Below are 18,719 nucleotides of genomic sequence, written 5' to 3' on the forward strand. Positions count from 1 at the left end.
AAGGTACTACTGACAAACTTGATAAAACTGAGTGACTTGGGGAAAAAATGGCAAGAAATGGGAATGGGAAATGCAATGGGAAAAATAACCTAAACTGCATATACAGCATGACAGGCTTTATGTCAGCTTTTGTTAGCCTTAAAAGTCTTGGACTGAGAGTGTATAGTCCCCTGAAAATAGGCAGCATTCACTAAAAATCAAAGGAGCTTGACTGTTAAATCTTACTAGGAAAGCAAAAGAAAACACATCATACTCCTGTAAAAATCTGTGATTCACCCATGCCTTTAAAATGGTGTGTTGTTCTCTATATCCAGTCTTAATACGGCCATATTAAAACTGGAAATCATGTGAAGGACAGTTAAGATGACCAGAGGCACAGGATGGATTCCATGTGAGAGAAGCTAAAAGAAAGGACTTTTTACTTGCAAGACAATGACTGAGAAGACTCCATGCAGATTTATACAATTGGGAATAGTAGAGGAAAACGGGATACATCTCTGACCTACAGGAAACCCCAAAACAATCAGGAAGTGGGTTTAAAATGAACAAGAGGAACTGCTCTTCAACACACAGTATGGAATGACTCTACAAAACTCCATATTGTAGGATCTTCTGAAAGCCAACATTAAAAATAGATTTAAAAGCTACTAGCCAAACTCCAAGAATATAGATTCCTTGGCATTATTAAACACAATGATCCAGATGCAATTTCTGGTTTAGGGTGCTCTACACTATCCATTGCCAGAAGCTGGAACATATTCTGAAGAAGGATTTACTCTGTATATGCCACGTTTATTTACTTATTTAATTGCTGTTGCTATTATTATCCACTTACTATAGGACACCTTGGCGAAAATAACAGTAATGAAACACTAACACTGAAGCAGCAGTCTTTGTGCCCAGCGCCTCCTGGCCAGACTGGGTACGGATTCCATCTGACCAGGAAAGCCTGCCTCTCCAACCTCCTGAGTTATTCTGCTTATTGTGCCAGCAGATGTCGATGGTGTCCCAGCAATACGGGGCTTTATTAAGGTCAAGAGTACCCACGTGTTGTTGACCTTTTCAACTTATTATCTCAGAGACAGGCTGCAGCTTTTAACAAAAGGTGGAAAGAACTAAAACTGAGGCTTTTATGCCAGGTTTCTAGCTTTTGGGTAGCTAGTGACATACGTAAAAACAGCTGTGCTTAAAATAAGAGCTTTATCCAACTTCAAGGTATTATGCAACTTACTTGCATTTTGAAGATCCAGATACATTTCCAGTTACACTACTAACATTAATCTTTGATAATAATGGATTTTACTAATATATAAGTAGCTCATGGAGGACCACATAGCTTCAATGAAAGTGAAGAAAATTACTCCTGAAAGACTGAAATATGCAGACTGAGGTAGTTTTTGAGCTGTTTAACATGCACATCTTCTCTTCTCTACTTGAATCTCTCCCAGTCTCTCAAAACCACACCTTATCACAGGAGTGTTTCAGCCAAATCCTGATATCAATGTCTCAAAGAGTTATTTTTATAATAACTTGTTTTGTGTCCAAATAATAAATTGAGTAATTTATTATTTATATATTTATAAAACAGCAAGCAGTAAAAGGAGTTCAGGCCTATTTTTAAATTGCACGTATAAGTGAGATTTTTATAATTTTTCTCCTTAACACAGTGATCTGAAAAGACAACCTTTCATTTTTCACTGAGCTGGAAATGGCATTAGCAGACAAAAAAGACCAAAGGCATTACCTTCTTAATCTCCCTGGTCAGCATACAGCGCTCGATTCTTAGCACAGTGGAGATATCGATGTGTTCTCTTGAGATGGAATTAAGCCAAGCTGTAAAACTGTCTAATGTTGCCAGGAAAAGGACCCAAGTGAACTTCAAGATATTAAATATCCTCCTGATGATGTTATCTAAGGAAGAGGAAAAGCAACAGAGAGTTAATGAATCCAAATATCTTTCATTGTGTATCTGCATGAAGTTAGATTCATTTTTCCTTTATTGTCTAATAATAATAATCTAGGCTGCAAGGCCCTATCATAGTAAGGAACCTTTGAAGGCTGGATGCCTTTTGGCTGTCTGGGCTATTTTCCTGCCTGCATGTCTAGGCTTATCATCTGGAATCCCTTTTGCACCCCATAACTCTCTGGTCCTGAAATTACTAGTCATATAAACAGCCCCTGATTTTAGAGAGACGTTTGCATAAGTCTGTAAAACAAAACCCAAAGATCTGGGCATCTTCTGAGAGCTATTCAACACCCCCAGCCCCTGTGATCCCAGCAGCCGCTCAGCCTGTGTGTTGAACTGAGCCCCTTACCTGTCTAGGTACTTGCGTGCGTTTCTCTTTGCACAGTTTGCCTTTTGTGCTTGAACATCGCTTAGCTGAGTTTTAAAGTCTAACCTGCCCAAACAGCCTCTGAACCTCTTTCAGTTTTCCAAACACCTAGACACACCTCTCTGTATGGTTTCCAAAGCCTCTCTTTTTTAAAATAGGCTGCACTGTGTCATCAGTGATCTCCAATCAACTAGCCCAACTAGGACAAATCACGTAAATAATTTATCAAACATTACTCTTGCACCTTTTTGACAAAACAGTACACCTTCCCCTGAGTAGGGATTATGGGTTTATGCCAACAATAGTAGTTTATTTTGCTCAACACAGCTGTGTCAATTTAATTTCTCATTTTAGTAATGCCTTTTATCATAGGCAACTGCACTTCTCACCCAAAAAGCAGAACTTTCAGCTTATTTCTCTTCTGCTCACAAACAAACACACCACACTACAGTTCTTACATGGTGTTGTATAAATTTCTTTGTAATGTAAGGTAATGTAAAAATTTTCTTTGTAATGTAATGTAATGTAATGTAAAAAAAAAATTCTTTCCAGCTAGCTAGTTCCAAACCTAGTTGTCCCTGCTAGGTTGCAAATCCTAGAGCACTAGCTATAAAGATCAAATTTAGAGTAACCAGACTAACAAATATTAGAAAACTGTCAATAAGCTGCCATGCAGGGACAAAATGTCTGAAGTAGGTACTACGGAGCCAACCTATGTGCTAAAGCAGGATGCTTTTAACAACCTCACTTCTTAGCTGTACCACAAGATGGCACGCAAAACTTTGTGGAGTGCACATTCATTACTTATGAAGAATGCAAAGATGAAGTTAAAAAGAATCCTACGGAAGAACATGCACGTGTCTCTGGGTGTGCAGGCAGGGTTGTACGCACATAACATGTGGACAGAAACTAAGGAAAAAAAAAACCCATTAGTGGTACATTCCTGTCAAGTTGATTCTGAAATGGCAGTATGTATCATTTGGCTGAGCAATGCCACGGAAATGGTTTGGTATCTCCAATGTAAGAGCATTTAGCCCCCTTCACCTGGTCACAAAACTATATTCAACAGTATTTTGCTCTTTTTTCCAGGCTTTTTCTATGTCATTTAGAATTGGAGATATTTTATGATTTAGCTACTGAAATTTTATTAATTCTGATTTCAACGTGCAGATCTTGAAGCTAAGGAAATGTTGACATTGGAAATTAAATGTAAGGTTGTTTGTACTTCAAGGACCATTCATTTCCTTTGAATTCCTGATAATATTATGAATAGGTTAAAGGAAAACAGGGCACACAAAAATACACAACATATAAATGTTCTTTTTTAATCCATACTCTTCCTCTCTAATATATGATTTCTGCTACTGATTTCAGGAGAATTGCAGCTCTCAGGTTAAAATTGTCTTTATTATTGACCATCACTGGCTTGCCGTAGTCTCACCACAGTGCTTTGCCAGGCACTTCCACTCTAATCTGAAAGGTCATTTTTCTTTCTGGGATGGAGGCGATTTTAGCATACATTTTTAATGATGCTGTAGCTGTTCTGGCAGCTTTGCTGTTCTCAAAAACTTTTTAAAAATAATCTTTTGGGGATCAATTGCATCTAAACATCTTCAAAAAGGGAAACAAATATTTATTTTCTGCACATTGTTATTCTAACTTAAAGGGTCAAATGCAGAAAAGACTCCTCTCTGCCTGGGAGTGTGAGACAGGATTTGATCTAAGGTTAATAATGGTAATAATGCTTCACTAACTATTACCATCTGATTTTTTTCAACAATCTAACAAATTTTACCTAGGAATGACTGAATTATTTCAATCAAAATATAAAGCACCTTAAATTGACTATTTCCAATGCAAATTAAGTATAAACCTCCTTTTCTTTCCCTAAATTCTGTGTAGCACCAAGCTTCTGTAGTATTTCCCTAGAGATGTGTTTCAGTGATTCAACTCAGTGTTTTAACGCAGGTGCACCACCAGTAACAAACAAAAAAGTCCCCAAAACCCCACCAAAAAAAACCCCACAGCAATGTAACTTGCTTATTTGAGACCACTGCTCCTGTGAGAAAGAAATGACATCTCCCATGTCTTTGTAACACCTTCTATCCTGTGGCTCACTTAGGGATACAATTCTAATTGGAACTGTGGTAATGAATTTTAAATAGAGAAGAAAAACAGCTTTTGAAGACGAAGTCTCACTCAAGGCAAGCCATGATGACGACTTACTTAAGAGAAGAGTCTCTTTTCTTCTTTTACTCCAGTTAGAAACAAAGAGCCAAGCTTAGATTTATGATCTATTACACTTCTTTGTAGGAAAACTTCCAATATGGGCAAGATCTTGCAAACTGCTGGCAACTTCTTCTATTGTACAGAGCATCCTTAAGTCTGATTATGAATGAGAATGGGTAAGATCTGGAAAATCCCATTTTTTGAGAGGAAAGTATTGCACCTTGCTGAATGGGTGAGTACCAGGCAAAAGCATTTATACTAACCTTGCTAAAACACACTGAAAAAACCACAAGGTCTTTGTGCCAATAATAACATTACAGACATTCAACATCAATGGAGATTTTAACAGGGCTGTATGCAATCAGGACTGGAAGCTAAGCTTAGGTGTAAGTTGTTCTATGAGGAGAATATACAGCAAGTGATCAAGTCTGAGCCTGCAGGCGTATTTACTAGTGTGTAGAGAATCAGTGCAGTAGCTAATAGTCCAGATGTAGAAGCTCCTATGCTCAGGACTTATAAATCTGGCAATTAAAAACCTGAATGTAGTTAGCAAGTTCTCAGCTTAGAGTTCATTCTGTGGCTTTTATGCAAGCCTGGGATCACAGCAACGCTCTCTGTGATGCACTGCTTACACCACTGGTCTCAACTGCATTTTAACAGCAGAGAAAACCTCTTTCTGCCTTCATACCTGGTCCATCAGATTTCTTCTTGATAGGTTCCTCTTCACTGTCTTCACAGTCCGCATCAGTACCACCTATCAAAAACAATGCATGAAACAGTAAGGATACTTATAGAAATGTGGATGTAAATGCCATTCAGGCTAGAAAATGTGACAGTTACTAAGCAGTAGTGGCTGGTTCCTCACCTACCACTAAACAGAAATCACATTTCCATTTCTAAAGGATTCTAGTGAGGGGACAACCCTGTCAGCAAAGATGTTCACGAATGACCACCCTTCTCTTGTGATTTGCAGTGGCATTTTCTGCCACACAGGGTGCTGAGCAAGATCATCTGTTGGCATGAGCCCAGGCAATTTCTCAGCCTCACCTTTCACTGGCTCACACTCGAGCTCATTTCTCCAGCTTCTGTAAAGGGCAACCAGACCAGTGCTCTGATCACCTGCCTCTGACCCAGCAAACCCAAATGAATGAGTGGGATCTTCGGGTTGAAATGAAGCAGCAGAGCTGGTTTGAAACTACCACTTGCTTTTATGTAGGCCTGCAGCAGAAGAGTGATGTAGAGCTACAGGCAGACAAATTACTCTCCTTCTACCTAATACCCAGTAACTGCAGTTATGACTTCAGTGGCAGCAGTCAAATTGTAAAGCTCCCTCTTTTCAATGGGTGAAGACGACAAATGGAGAAGTCCAGCTGATTCAGCCTGAATGAGCCCTTCTCTTCCCCCATCTATACCAACCAGAAAGGCTTCTGAATTTCTATTTTTTCTTGTTTAAAAAAGGAAGAAAAAGGTAAAGAGATATGACCCAATTATAAACTGATTTTTTTTAAAGGCATGAGTGATTTTACAGTGCCAGCAAAACTGTATTAAAATCTGTATGTTTTCCTTTTGCTACCTGCTGAATTGACTGTGAATTTAGAGCTTCATGGATATTTGGGCTCCTCAGTGAGCATGGAAAGTGAAAAACATTTCTTGATATCTTTCCCCAAATATCAACTCAAGCTTCATTAGGGATTAATATAGGACATATGGCAAAAAGAAGTGATATGTGGCTATTTCATTGAATTTCTCTTACAGCTCCACTCAAACTATGGCTTTTCAGGAACTTTCTCATGAAACAGTCCTTCAACACAAAACCTGAGTCTGTCTCATACAAAACTTTCTCTGGGAACACACATGAATTTGTCATCAAAATGAGGGACTTTGAGCAACCCTAGAAAAACGTAGGAGTAAGATAAAAATTTTCATAAGGTGAGGGAGTGGAAAGTAATGTCCTACCTCTGCCTGATACTGACCAAACACTTGGCATTTACACTCCCATATTCTGCAGGAACGTTGTTCACTACCAGGTTATTTGGTTTATAAAGTTATACCTTTACAGGGTTATGGCTTTCTCTTGCAAGTATTCCCACAAATGCTTTCATATAGCTGATGTTTTCTGCAATGTGTTGAGTCTTTGTATTTGGCAAAAGTTCTGGGTGCATGTCTTGAACCTCCACGGAAAACACACATAGCCCCTCTTCTCTTTTATCCCCCCCAGGGTCTGTTCTGTAGAACAGAAGACCACAGCTCTGGCTGGCCTTCTCATGGGCTGGTGCTGGGAGAAACAGCCAGCCAAAAGTAAATTTTCCACTTTTTAGCCAGAACTGAGAGCACCTGCCCTCTAAAGCTCAGCCGCCTTTCACTACCAGGAACAACAGGCAGTCTAGTGAACACGGTATTTTTAAAAACACTGAAGTCTACCTACCATCCCCAGATCCTTTTCGCCTTCGCTTCTCTTTCCCAAAACTTTTCTTCTCTTTGCGCCTCTGTCGTAGTGCTGTTTTGGGGTCAGTAATCCAGGCCTGATAAACAAACTGGAAGGAACAAACTCATTTATTTCAAGGTTCTTCATGTTTTGAGAGTAAGCCACAGAATAAGCCACAAGCAGGACTATATAGTTTGAGTAAACTCGTTCAGATCTGTAGGGGTCAGGAAATATTTTGAATCCCAAATCAAACACCTCCCCTGCAGATCTGCTGAGTTTTCATGTGCTATTTTTGTTAGCATAAAACCAAATGTGAAAACATTTGTGGGTGAACCAAGTTTCATTAGAACCCACAAAAATTCATGCTCTGAACTTTGGGAATTAATACTCTGTTGTGCATATGGGCTACCTCACCTGAATCTCTCCATTTAATTCTGTATTTCTACATTATCATTTTACAGGCAAGATGCAGATTAATGGAAACTAAAAGAAAGTGCTGCAACCAACTAACTAAAGCATCAAAAGATGTAGTGATATCTCAGTACAGGTATTTGTACTTGCACAGTTTTCATACTTTAGGTATTTTTTTTTTCACTCTGCAGATCCCAGTGGAACGTTTACAGACGTGTTATCTATGCACAGTCCCAACTTGGCAGTCAGGAATTCCTCAAATTTCATCCTGATTTTGACAGTGGCTCCCTTTGTTCCTTCATGTAAGTCAGTTATGAATCCTTCTGGTAAAGTTTTCACAGTTGTAAAATGAAGACAGTAATACTTACCTATATATATCAAGGGGATTTTAGGGGGCCAAATCCTGCTCACAGCACTCACTCAGATCAACAGTCTGCTAACTTGTATGACTACCTGAAGCATGGAAGTGGCCCAAAATATTTATCTTATAGCAGTGGCGGGAGGGGGGGGGGGCATTTACCCAAAAGTAACTTTTTGAATAGTTCTGCTCAAGCTGTGAAGGAAGGTTACAAAATAAAAGCAGTAACACTCATATCTTCTTTCCCTATATGACATAACATGTGAATAACAATAAATTATCCTCTCCACAACTCTTTAGGACAAAAGATGTTCTTTTGTTCCTTTTATAGTTTCTATTGACAAATTGTAATCATCTTCAATTGGCACTGCATTGTCTTCTATTTCTAAGCAACACAGGCTGGTAACAGAGACAGGCAGGGAATCACACAGATGCAGGCATGAGGGTGAAAATAAAACAGGTCTATTAATTCACAAGACAAACATGCAGACAATGATGGCAACACACGCATATCTCAGTGAAGCTGGAACTGCCCCTCATAGGACAGAATGGTAAAATTTCTGTTTGGTTTATTTGTATTTTTTAAATTTGCATACACAAATTGCTTTGGAATATTAAAGGATTTTTTTTTTGAACTGTCAAACTGACTTTAAATGACTTTAAAAGGGAATAATACTTTGTTCTGCTTTGTGAATGTATACAAAAATGGAGAGGCAATTATTTTGGTACTGATGATAAGAAGGTCCTCTTCCAAATCTCTCAAGGTCTGTACATTTACTTTTGTATGTCTGACCTGTTCAAAGCAAGCACCACATAAGAAAATGTGTTGGATCAGAGGCACTGGTTTCTTTTCGATTTGTAATAGGTGTTTTCTAATGAAGGTGGTCAGGGGGAATGGTGATCCTTAAGTGAACTAATACTGTATTACTGAAAGGCAGAAACTGTCAACACCTGCTGTTGAACAGTTAGCTGTATGCTAGCCACAGTCATAGTGTGAATAAAGAAATTAGAGAGGGTAGAAGGTAAGAATGAAAAAAAAAAAGGCATTTGATTAATAAACTTAATGTAACTACTTACATTACACTAAGCATTGGATATTTTTAAGAGCTGACTGAGTGCATACATATGTATTACTTAGATTTTTACCACTGGACAAACTTTAAATGTAGTATCTTTTAGGCTTTGGAGCTGGTAAGCTCAGTGTGTAATGCTCACTTCTTGTGAGTAATCTGTTACATATATGGAGTGTAAAATGCTACACCGTGCTCTCAAAAGTAGTAAATGTTTAAATGTACCCAAGGAGGACAAGAAAGAAGATGCACAAAGCGGTTTTATGATGATGAAGGCCAGAAAAGTAGAGAGCTAAAAAGGGCTTTGGAGCAGAATGTGTGTTTTACAAACATTTTACCAGCTTTCTGAGATCAATTACCACGGTGTCCATAAGATACATGCAACTTGATGTGACCATCTTCTATAGCAGTATCAGAAGAAAATGAGAATTTGGGTCTGCATTTTCTCTCTGGGGTTGTACTTGAAAAAACATAGATCACTTTTTGTGTGGGTTAACGACTCCAGAAGTATGAAATGCATTGCATTTACTAGGAATGAAGCTTTGGCTGTCATTATTCCTTTTAATCATTCATGTAAGAGGAAAAATGCAGACGAGGACAAAGTAATACATTACATTAGGAACTATGGGATGGGTCACATACTGAGTATTCGCAAAATGTCAAGTACCTTTGCTGCTTTGATTAAATACTGAAGAATAGTTTTGGGTAGTTTAATAACAGACTTTGGCAAGGCTAAAATGGCTGAAGCAAATTTCCCAATAGCTCTCTATAAAGAAGGACAAAGCAAGAGCAATTAGTAGAAAACAAGAAAATATTAATAAAAAGTATAACTGAATTATGGTACCTAGATTATTAAGAACAAAATTATATTCATAGACTTCAATATGAAAAAAGATAATTTGTGATGTTCACAATAAAATTTTATTAAGATGATTCTAAACTGCCTGCATTCTCTAATAAATAAAAACTCCGTTAACTCTTGAAGTGACTATTGCACACAATTAACATTAACATAAAAATCAACAATTAAAAATATCTTTAGCAGGCTCTACAACAAATAAGTTCAGTTTGCTAATACTTTTATTAAGACTATGTGCAAGGTGATGGAAGACGAAATACGTATGATGACCAATGAAGGACAAGTTTTTCATAAACAAAACTGATTTCCTGTTCTGTACAACTCCCCTCCTATATAAAGCAATCCAACATCTTCATATTGCACATACTGCAGAGCTGGCCACCTATACAGAACATCTGACTAGAATTTTGAAATAAAGACCAGATCCTCCAGCCTCAGATTAATAGTTTCAGGACTGAGCCTTAAAAAATAAGACCAAACAAACAAAAACCCCAAAACCCACAGTAAATGAAAAAAATCTTATTAGCTTCTGACCTCTGGTTTAGAACTCTTTAAAATCTCAGTGCTTGGCACCAGCACATCTGAACAAAATGTTGTCACCAATTTTTTAAAAAATCAGGAGAAACAAGAATGCAAACTTTCCTCTATACCTGCATGAAAACCAGAGAGAAAAATGACCTAGAAATTCATGAGCCATTTTTATGGTCCAAGGTGAGTTAAATGCAAAATATACAAAAAATTAGTGTAATAAGAGAAAATAACACTTACTTATCACATTATTTTCAATCCAGAATTGTTTTGTCTTTTTTAAGGTCAAGAAAAAATTTTCCCAGGCAGTTTAACAAATGTAATCAGTTGGTAATGTAATATAAGTATATAAACTAAAGGCACAATGTATCAATGAACTAAATAAAATATTACTAACTGAATTGAACTAGTCTGGGAAGCTTTGTTTAAAAGCTATTGGTACAAGGAATCAAAGAGCATGGAGGCAGTTTCTTGCTCTTGCTTGGGTCAGGCTTTCAGTAATGGACCAGTTCTGCAGTGACATGAGTTTGCACCTAGATGGGAATACTCATCTACAAAAAGCTACCTGGTTGCTTAAACTTTTAAAGTTACAAACCTGAAAAAGTTCTGTGCTGTGTCTGAAAACTCTTCAACAAGTAAAATTTTAATCTTCTGAAGATTAAAGCAAACTTATGAGTATTTCACTAACTTCTTCACCCAAGTTCTTCATTTAAGCCTGTGGATTCAATACATTGTACTGTCTAACATCAACCAGTCCATGTGTAGGAAAGCAGCTAGGAAACTTCAGCTATCTTTTTAACATTACAATATCTCCTTTTACTTCAACATAGCCTCTCACTTAAAATGCAAACATATTAACCTATAACATGTTATATGTTAATCCTGAAAAAGAAAGGAGAGAAAGTGATGTGGTCTCCTTTTGTAATTTTAAATATTAAAGTCTTTACAACCCAAGGATACATTTCTCTGGTCCACTAGGATCAATAAAAAAAAAAAAATATATTTTTTTTTAAGGTATGCATTCTTTTCCATGAAAAGTTGCTTACTTTTGGGATCATTCCTTTATGGAATGATAACATTACTCAAACCCAGAAAACCACTGAGGCATTGTACAGCAGTGCCAGAGGCAAGTCAGCATCTTCATTTGTCTTTATTGCAGTGCAGAAAAAATAAATCTCAGATTCTTAGCTTTTGTATTTTTGTTTTCCTCAGACATAAGTGAATGAGAATACGATCTTAATATAGTTCCTGTAGGAATCTGGCAATACTTAAAACAGGCCAACTGAATTTGAAGTTGGCAAGAAATTTAATTTTCAGTACTTTTCGGGTCTACTTTAGATGTCCTGGCTGCTTTAACATATATGCCTGTGTTATGAGAAGCCTACATTTTTTTCCAGATGTCACCTAGAAAGCAAATTACCATAAAGTACCTGAAATGCAGATTTTTTCCGAGGTTCTTCTTCTTCTTTTTTCTCCTCTTCCTCTTCCTCTTCGCTATCCGTCTCAAACAAATAATAATTTCCACTTCTGACCACTAAGTGAAACAAAATATTTTCTTATTTTTCTGAAAAATTCTATTCTTAACTGCCACAAGACCTATGAACAGCCAGCTAGTCATTTAAAAATTCATAACCAGGAGAGGTGAAAACAGAGAAGCAAGAGATGAAAAAGTCTCAGGCAATTTATCTGATGTTAGTCTGCGATACTTTGGGCATTAATGAGAAATATACAAGAACTAAGGAAAATGTCACCATGAGAAGAAAGTGTAAAGAAAAAGCTTGAAGTATATCAAGTTACTAGGTTATATTTTTGAGAAAAAAATGGCAGTTAAGTCATAATTTTTTGGGAACTGATGGTTATTTGAGGGAGTAAAAAAAGCCCAGCAGGTAAGTAAATGAATTTACAGGAACAGTACCACTGGACAAAAAATAACAAACTTCTCTTTAAAATGCTGAGGCATCCTTTAAACTATGGAACTGGATGGTATTAGTTAACGCTTTCTTCAAACATTTAAGCTTTGATGAGGTAATGGAAAACCTTGGTTTGTTTAAAATAAATTACTTGGATTCTATTAACTTCATTGCAAATGAGTTTTAATTTTTTGCCCATGGATTCAGAAAGATTCTGAAACCTCAATACAGTAAAGATGCACAGTGAATCAGCTAGGCCTTATATCCTTGAACAGAAGCAATGTTTTTATTTCTCAGATGGTAACAGGCCTACATGAACAAACAAGGGAAACAAAATAAATGAAAAATAAGGTAATGAGCAAGTGAAAAATCAAAATCACAGCATTATGTTCAGCAGTGAAAACTGGTAAATAATTTCCACATTTAAGCTGAAATATTTAAAGGAACAGTTCCTTAGATGAAACATCACACAATCCGGATATAGGGAGCAATACAAATTTATATTGAAAATTATATTTAACCCTCATTATAAGTTTCTGGGAAAGTAACAATTGCTTTAATTCAATCATACCTTGAATTCTCCACAGATCCCCTGTGCACAGACGACCACACATAACTACCGTGGAAACCTCAGGGTAAGCAGACTGAAATTTGCCAGAACTCTATTGGATCATAACTTCAGCATCTAAAACTCCCTCACAGAGGGAATTTTGTCCTCATGTGCCTAGCTATGACTTTTAACATCAATGAACTCCCTGCAGAGGGACAGAGAGTCCACTTCAGCAGTTCTGACTGCTGAACTGAGGGGAAAAGAAAGTTTTGATATTTATTGGATCAAGCAAATTAATTATTTGGTACAGGGCCTTCTAAGAATGCCCATCTAAAATGCATTAAAGAGATGACTGTCTTAAGAACACTAGTCTGCAGTTCTCTTTCATAAAAAAATATCTTGTAGTCAGCAACAGAAATTGTCCACACAGAAGATCAGCAGGATAAGGTCAGACATCTAGAGGAAACCTCTACTGCAGCGCAGTTCCCTAAAGGTTCAGAGTAGCACCCAGTCAGACTTGGAATGCCTGAGCTGGCAGAAAACAAATTTATAATGATCTCCCTCCAGAATTTTTAGGTTGAAGTCTATCTGAGAGGACAGTACAATGTAGCAGTTGTCTCTTTTACAACTAAAGAGGGAGGTATGATTGAATAGCAATAATGCATTCTTGCAGACATTAAAATGGAATAAGAAGCGTGTTAGTCTCCTACAGGGACTGCTAAAGAGACCAGATTTTATTAGTAAGGTAATTCCTGGACAGACTGGACTTGGGGACCTCTCTCCTACTGCAAAAAGTGACTTTCTCTACTGAGAAAAGGGACTTGCAGGCTTTCCTTGTGGGATGAGATGGAGGAGGCAGAAGGGGAGTCACACAGGAGAAATCAGAATAATCTTATCATTTGCTTCTGCTCAGAGGGAAAGCGCTACCCAGGACAGCTGTGAGCACCATCTTTTGCACTACATCAGGCACAACTCTGTGCCCCAGGAGAAGCTGAGGACCTCAAAGCATGTGGCCCTAACTACTGCTGATCTTTGTGGGGCTCCGTAAGTAATCCACAAACACAGGAGGAACCATACTTCCCAGCAAGGGAGAGTGTAAGTGGGCGTCAATGAGGAAACCTGCACTTTCCCAACTGTCCTACTCAGACCCAAATTCATGACTGTGTTTTAATTCCTATGACATACAAAATGATGCATCTTTCTGTATAATAAAATTATAACAAGTGGTATGAAATAACAATAAAAATCAGAATTGGCATAAAACTTCAAACTTGAATGACTTCAATATATACAAATATACAGTCACAAACCCATTTACTGAGATGAACATCCACGTGTGGCAGAATGCTGCAGTTACAGCACAGTGTTTTGAAAAGGATGGATGGGGAATATAAGTCTATTTCCACTTTCTATGCCTGTAAACACCTACTGTCAGTGCCATGCTTCAGCAAGTGTGGATGCAAGCCACATGGCAGGCAACCACTGTTTGCAGGATCAGGGTCTGCGATGTTTCCCACAAGGTTTTGCATTATTGCAATAAATAATTTCAAGAATGCTCACTGTTTAAATACCAAAATGCAAGTTGTCACCTAAGAATATTGAATAATGAGGGTGAAATAAGTAAAAGGCAAAGTCAATGTCTCTCTTTGAGCGGTTCTTATTACAAAACCAGTGGTGAAAAACCAAGAGACCATATCCCATTCCTTCAAAATCACCATAGCCTGAAATTCTACAGTAAAAACTTGCAAATTATAGTGTTGAACTGTTTTGTCATTGTTGTCCTTAAGGAAACTACAGGGCAAAAGTTTATTTTCCTGAGACTTTTGAAAAGGGATAGGTCTCTCTAAAGTGGCAGTGTGCCCTTTAGGAAAATAAAAATAGAGGCACGGTTTACTTGTGACTTGATAGAATTAAGCACATGACATTCTGTTAAGTGCTGTTGGTAAATATATATGTTGGAGTTATAAACAAATACACATAGGTAAATGAAGCACTATGTAGATGTATAAAAGTATCACTTGGAGTAATTCTTTTAAACTTAATGACCAGGCACAATATAGATATTCATATTTAACTCTGATCAGCGCTATACATTTGAGTATTTTTTAAATCTTCAGAGGTTATTAAATAGCTCATGTCTGATCTCCTTCAATAAAGACGCAAGAGAAGAATGCCTGATTTGAGACTGCAGTTGGCTCAGTTTTCTTGCTTTACCCAATCCATAACATAGGGAAGAACTCTATTGCATGCCTGGACTGGGCTACAAACAAAATATCATAATGCAGAAATTATACACATGATACAGTCTAATAATTTCTTGTGCTCAAGGCTGAAGATTTTTTTGCTTTCAGATAAACACAAAAAAATGGAAATAAAAAACAACTGGCATAAACAGTACATTAAAGTGTGATCAGAGATATTCATCTGAGCTCTACACATCCTAGTCCCAGGAATAGTCTTGATGCCTTAGTGTGGTACTCAGATTTCTACAGTTGACAGCAGAATGACTGATGAACCATAAAAAAGGATGTATGATGTGTGTATATGAAGAAGAAATGATGACTGATCATAGAATGCTTTGCCAAACCTGCAACTTCACATTTTAAAATATATTGTGCTTTGCGATAGGGGAGAATTGAAACTTTTGAGGCCAAAATAGATTCTTTTTTGGTACATGTTTATCTGATACGGTATTTTTCTAAGAATGCCCAAAGTATCATGAGCTAGCTACGCTTCCAACACAGAGAAGTTCAAAATATGATTAAACCGACTCCTTGAAGATTTGGAAGTAGAAATCATATGTTGAAAAAAACAAGCCTTCTATCAAGTCACAATCATAAAATCAGGCATAAAACAAACAGGTCATGGGAATGCCTTCATTCTGGTCAAGGATATAAGGGTTAAATCCACATATTTGTAAGATGATTGAGAAAACCTACTGGAAGCATGATCAACCCAAGGCCGCCACCACAGCTTTTTTTTGCCCTTGGCTTTCTCTTTGTCTGCTTCTCCTAAAATAAAATATGTCCAAATATTAATTTTATAAAATCAGAAACATGTTTCTTACACTGATTAATAATTTTTAATTTCTCTCAAAAGAGCTAAAATTTTATGAGCACATCAGATGTCAGATCTACTGAATACATTCAATATTAAAATCGTTCAAAAGCATGAACACTACCAGAAATATTCTAGTTTATGCAGCAGTTAAAACAGCATTACACTCTAAAAGAGCTAAAAAATTCAGGCTTCTGTTTTAAAACATTCAGTCACAGTTGACTGTAATTTCGAGAAGAAAATATTTTCCCTCCTCTCAAATCCCCTTTACATTTCAGGCTCAAAAAATTTCAAACCCAGTAAGTGCCGATCCTAAGACCGTGCTAGAAATGTGGCACTAGATAGGTATTTTACCTATTCCTATGTTTTAAACAACATTTAAAAGTATACAAACATTTCAGTGACTGAAAAAACTCACAGCATCCAGAAAATGTTGCTGGAAAAACGTGGATGCTACCTATGTGTAACACTGTGGTTTACAGATAAATGATTTTGTTCAGAACAAACCCCTGCTGCTATTCAGCGCTCTGCCAACTGCTAAAAGTAACCTCAAAACAAACTACTTTCTCTAAATCTTCTTGTAGTACAAAATCCCAGAGATTTTTTTTGGCTGAATGAAGCTCCAAACTGATGCTTAGCTAACAACCTTGTTACACGCTGACAGTTTTGAAGAGCAATTTATCACTTGTCCTTAGCGCTCAACTGCAATTACAATACAACAATAGCTAAAGGTACCTTCATCATCTTCTTCAGAAACCTTTCGAATCTCCGGCCCTTCTGAGGACTCCTGGGTCATGCTTAGCATCCTCTCTTTACCCTTTTTGTATTTTTGCTGCCTGGCTTTGATGCGATCCATTCTAGCAAAAGGAAGAATCTTGTTAGATTCACGTCTTCACCCTTTCTAACTCACTCTGAAAAACAAGTGTTAAACACATCCATACACAGACGCACACACTTTAACATTTCTAAAGGAAATAACCATTCCACACCGTCACAAATCCTGCCCTTAAAAATAAGGAGTCACATGGCTCTGAAGGGGCTGGCTGGAAGGCTCAAGCCTAGATGTTCACTCACCTTTCAGTGAGAGCTGGGTTGCCTGCTATCACATGACTGTTTCACCTACTCCCCCTCAACTATCCTATTATTTAAAAATAAAAGAATTGCTGTCAGGAGCTACAACACAGCAAACAAAGCTCTGAGAAGAAAGGACTTCTGCCTAATGCAGTGGTTTTCCTAAAACTTGTCACTCTAAACCAGGGATGTGGCTGTTTCTGCAGTATTTGTGCTACATCTTCACACCTTAAGCTCATTTGTCCCACATTATCTGGAAATACAGAAGACTGGTTTGGTTTTGTCCAGATGTAGGGAAGGCTTCCATTGTCCTTCTTTCAACCATGTTAAGTTAGCACAATCTGGTCTTTTAAAAGTTCTATGTTTTTGCAGTTTGAAAACCAGTAGCAATTATTATTGAAATCGAGAGGAGTAAGTTCTTTCAATACAACTGAATTACAAGTAAATGATTCACTAACTTCAGTGATAAAAATTCACTTAAATACATTTATTAATCTACCCATTTGTTAGGGAAGAACCATTTACTGGAGAAGGAAAAACTCCTTCATCTCAGCTAGTTGCTATTATTCAGTAGATAATTAGATTTCTTTCCCTATATCAATAATCTGCTGCTGAATTTATGCTATGTTAGTCTGGACAACACGGTTGTTCCTCCTGGACACGCTGACAATTCTCGTCATCCTAACCAGCCTAAGCTGTATGAAGTACTGATGCACTACATTGAATCAAATAAAAGAAGCATCCTCTATTGTTAGTCAGACATCCTACAAATACAAACTAGCAACTTTTATAGAAATATAGATTAGCTTTGGCATTGCCTCAAGCAGTATCATCTCCTTGTTCTTTAACTCTGCAGAATTAACAGAAAAGTATTGTTTCCAGGACAGGCACATCCTGCCAAATGGGATAAGATTGATTCAAGCGTAGAGCAGGGCCAGCAACAGCCCAATACAACCTCTGGTGGGAAACTCCAGGCATGCAGGTAGGGAGCACGGTCCCTGCAGCCTTCTGATGCTTCTTTAGTTATGCACATGTGGAAGAAGCAGTCTGGAGTGGGCTTTGACATCTATTTAGGAAGCAGTTAGGGCTCTTCATGCATGGTAGTGGAGCAGCTTTGAAATCATACTGGCTGCAGGCAACAGAATGAGAAGTGGCTTATTGGCTGTATGAAGAGAAAGGATCTTCAGGCCAGTTAAGCTGAATGCAAATATCTTCAGTGAAGGTAAACATATATTTTGCACTCAAACACTAGAGGAGGAACCACCAACAAAACAAAAGAGCAATCATGCAGGAAATTTTACCAGGAATACAAATGTACAGAACAAAATCCTAATAACGATAAAGCCAATAAGAATATTGCCACCCATTGAAGCAGAGCCAGGATGTTACTCAGCTTCCTTAGCCCATTGTGATTTCAGGCTATTTCGGTGACTTTTCATTACAGCTTCCCTAACTAGGCCTTTTGCTGTTCTGATTTCTTGGTTTTTTAACCCAGTTCCTGTGTCTTAGTCTCGTATTTTCTAACCATCTAAGTCTGCCCTTTCAAGTGAGACAGGGTTAATGTGGCACTTCTGATCAGTAATCTGCCTACCTTTTTCATGAGTTTCATAGGGGACTTGCACTTTACTATCCTGCTCTTCAGAGAGATGGGGAAAGTCAAGAGAACAGCAGGGTAATTAGTGGAAGGAAAGAAACAGGAAATAAGACTTCCCCCCCCAATCTTTCATCTGGGTCACATGCATTCATACCACACAAAATAGGATAACCTGGAACTAAAACATGAGCTGGACCTCTAACAAAGAAATGCAGCACAACAGCACAGATATAGATCACCTCTTAAACAGGACACTGTATGGTTATGTTGGTATGATACTCAGGTGTGGAACAGTGGAAAGCTGATCTTTTTAACCAATCATAC

General features: G+C 37.6%; 1 protein-coding gene across 15 annotated transcripts in view; it reads right to left on the bottom strand.

Annotated features, from left to right (window-relative positions):
- Nucleotides 1–18,719, bottom strand: part of PIEZO2 (piezo type mechanosensitive ion channel component 2) — a 314,755-nt gene that overhangs the window by 34,971 nt on the left and 261,065 nt on the right. For 12 of the 15 annotated variants that reach the window (XM_080379006.1, XM_080379005.1, XM_080379004.1 and 9 more), the window contains 7 exons: nucleotides 16,466–16,587; nucleotides 15,613–15,684; nucleotides 11,644–11,747; nucleotides 9,494–9,592; nucleotides 6,988–7,096; nucleotides 5,251–5,316; nucleotides 1,745–1,911 (listed from right to left, as the gene is read on the bottom strand). In XM_080379006.1, coding sequence (XP_080235132.1) covers nucleotides 1,745–1,911; nucleotides 5,251–5,316; nucleotides 6,988–7,096; nucleotides 9,494–9,592; nucleotides 11,644–11,747; nucleotides 15,613–15,684; nucleotides 16,466–16,587 — 739 coding nt within the window. The remainder of the gene's footprint in view (nucleotides 1–1,744; nucleotides 1,912–5,250; nucleotides 5,317–6,987; nucleotides 7,097–9,493; nucleotides 9,593–11,643; nucleotides 11,748–15,612; nucleotides 15,685–16,465; nucleotides 16,588–18,719) is intronic. The other 3 variants (XM_080379010.1, XM_080378998.1, XM_080378999.1) reach the window with 1 other exon arrangement.

Source organism: Falco punctatus (assembly GCF_963210335.1).
Source record: "Falco punctatus genome assembly, chromosome: 3".
Classification (NCBI taxonomy): domain Eukaryota; kingdom Metazoa; phylum Chordata; class Aves; order Falconiformes; family Falconidae; genus Falco; species Falco punctatus.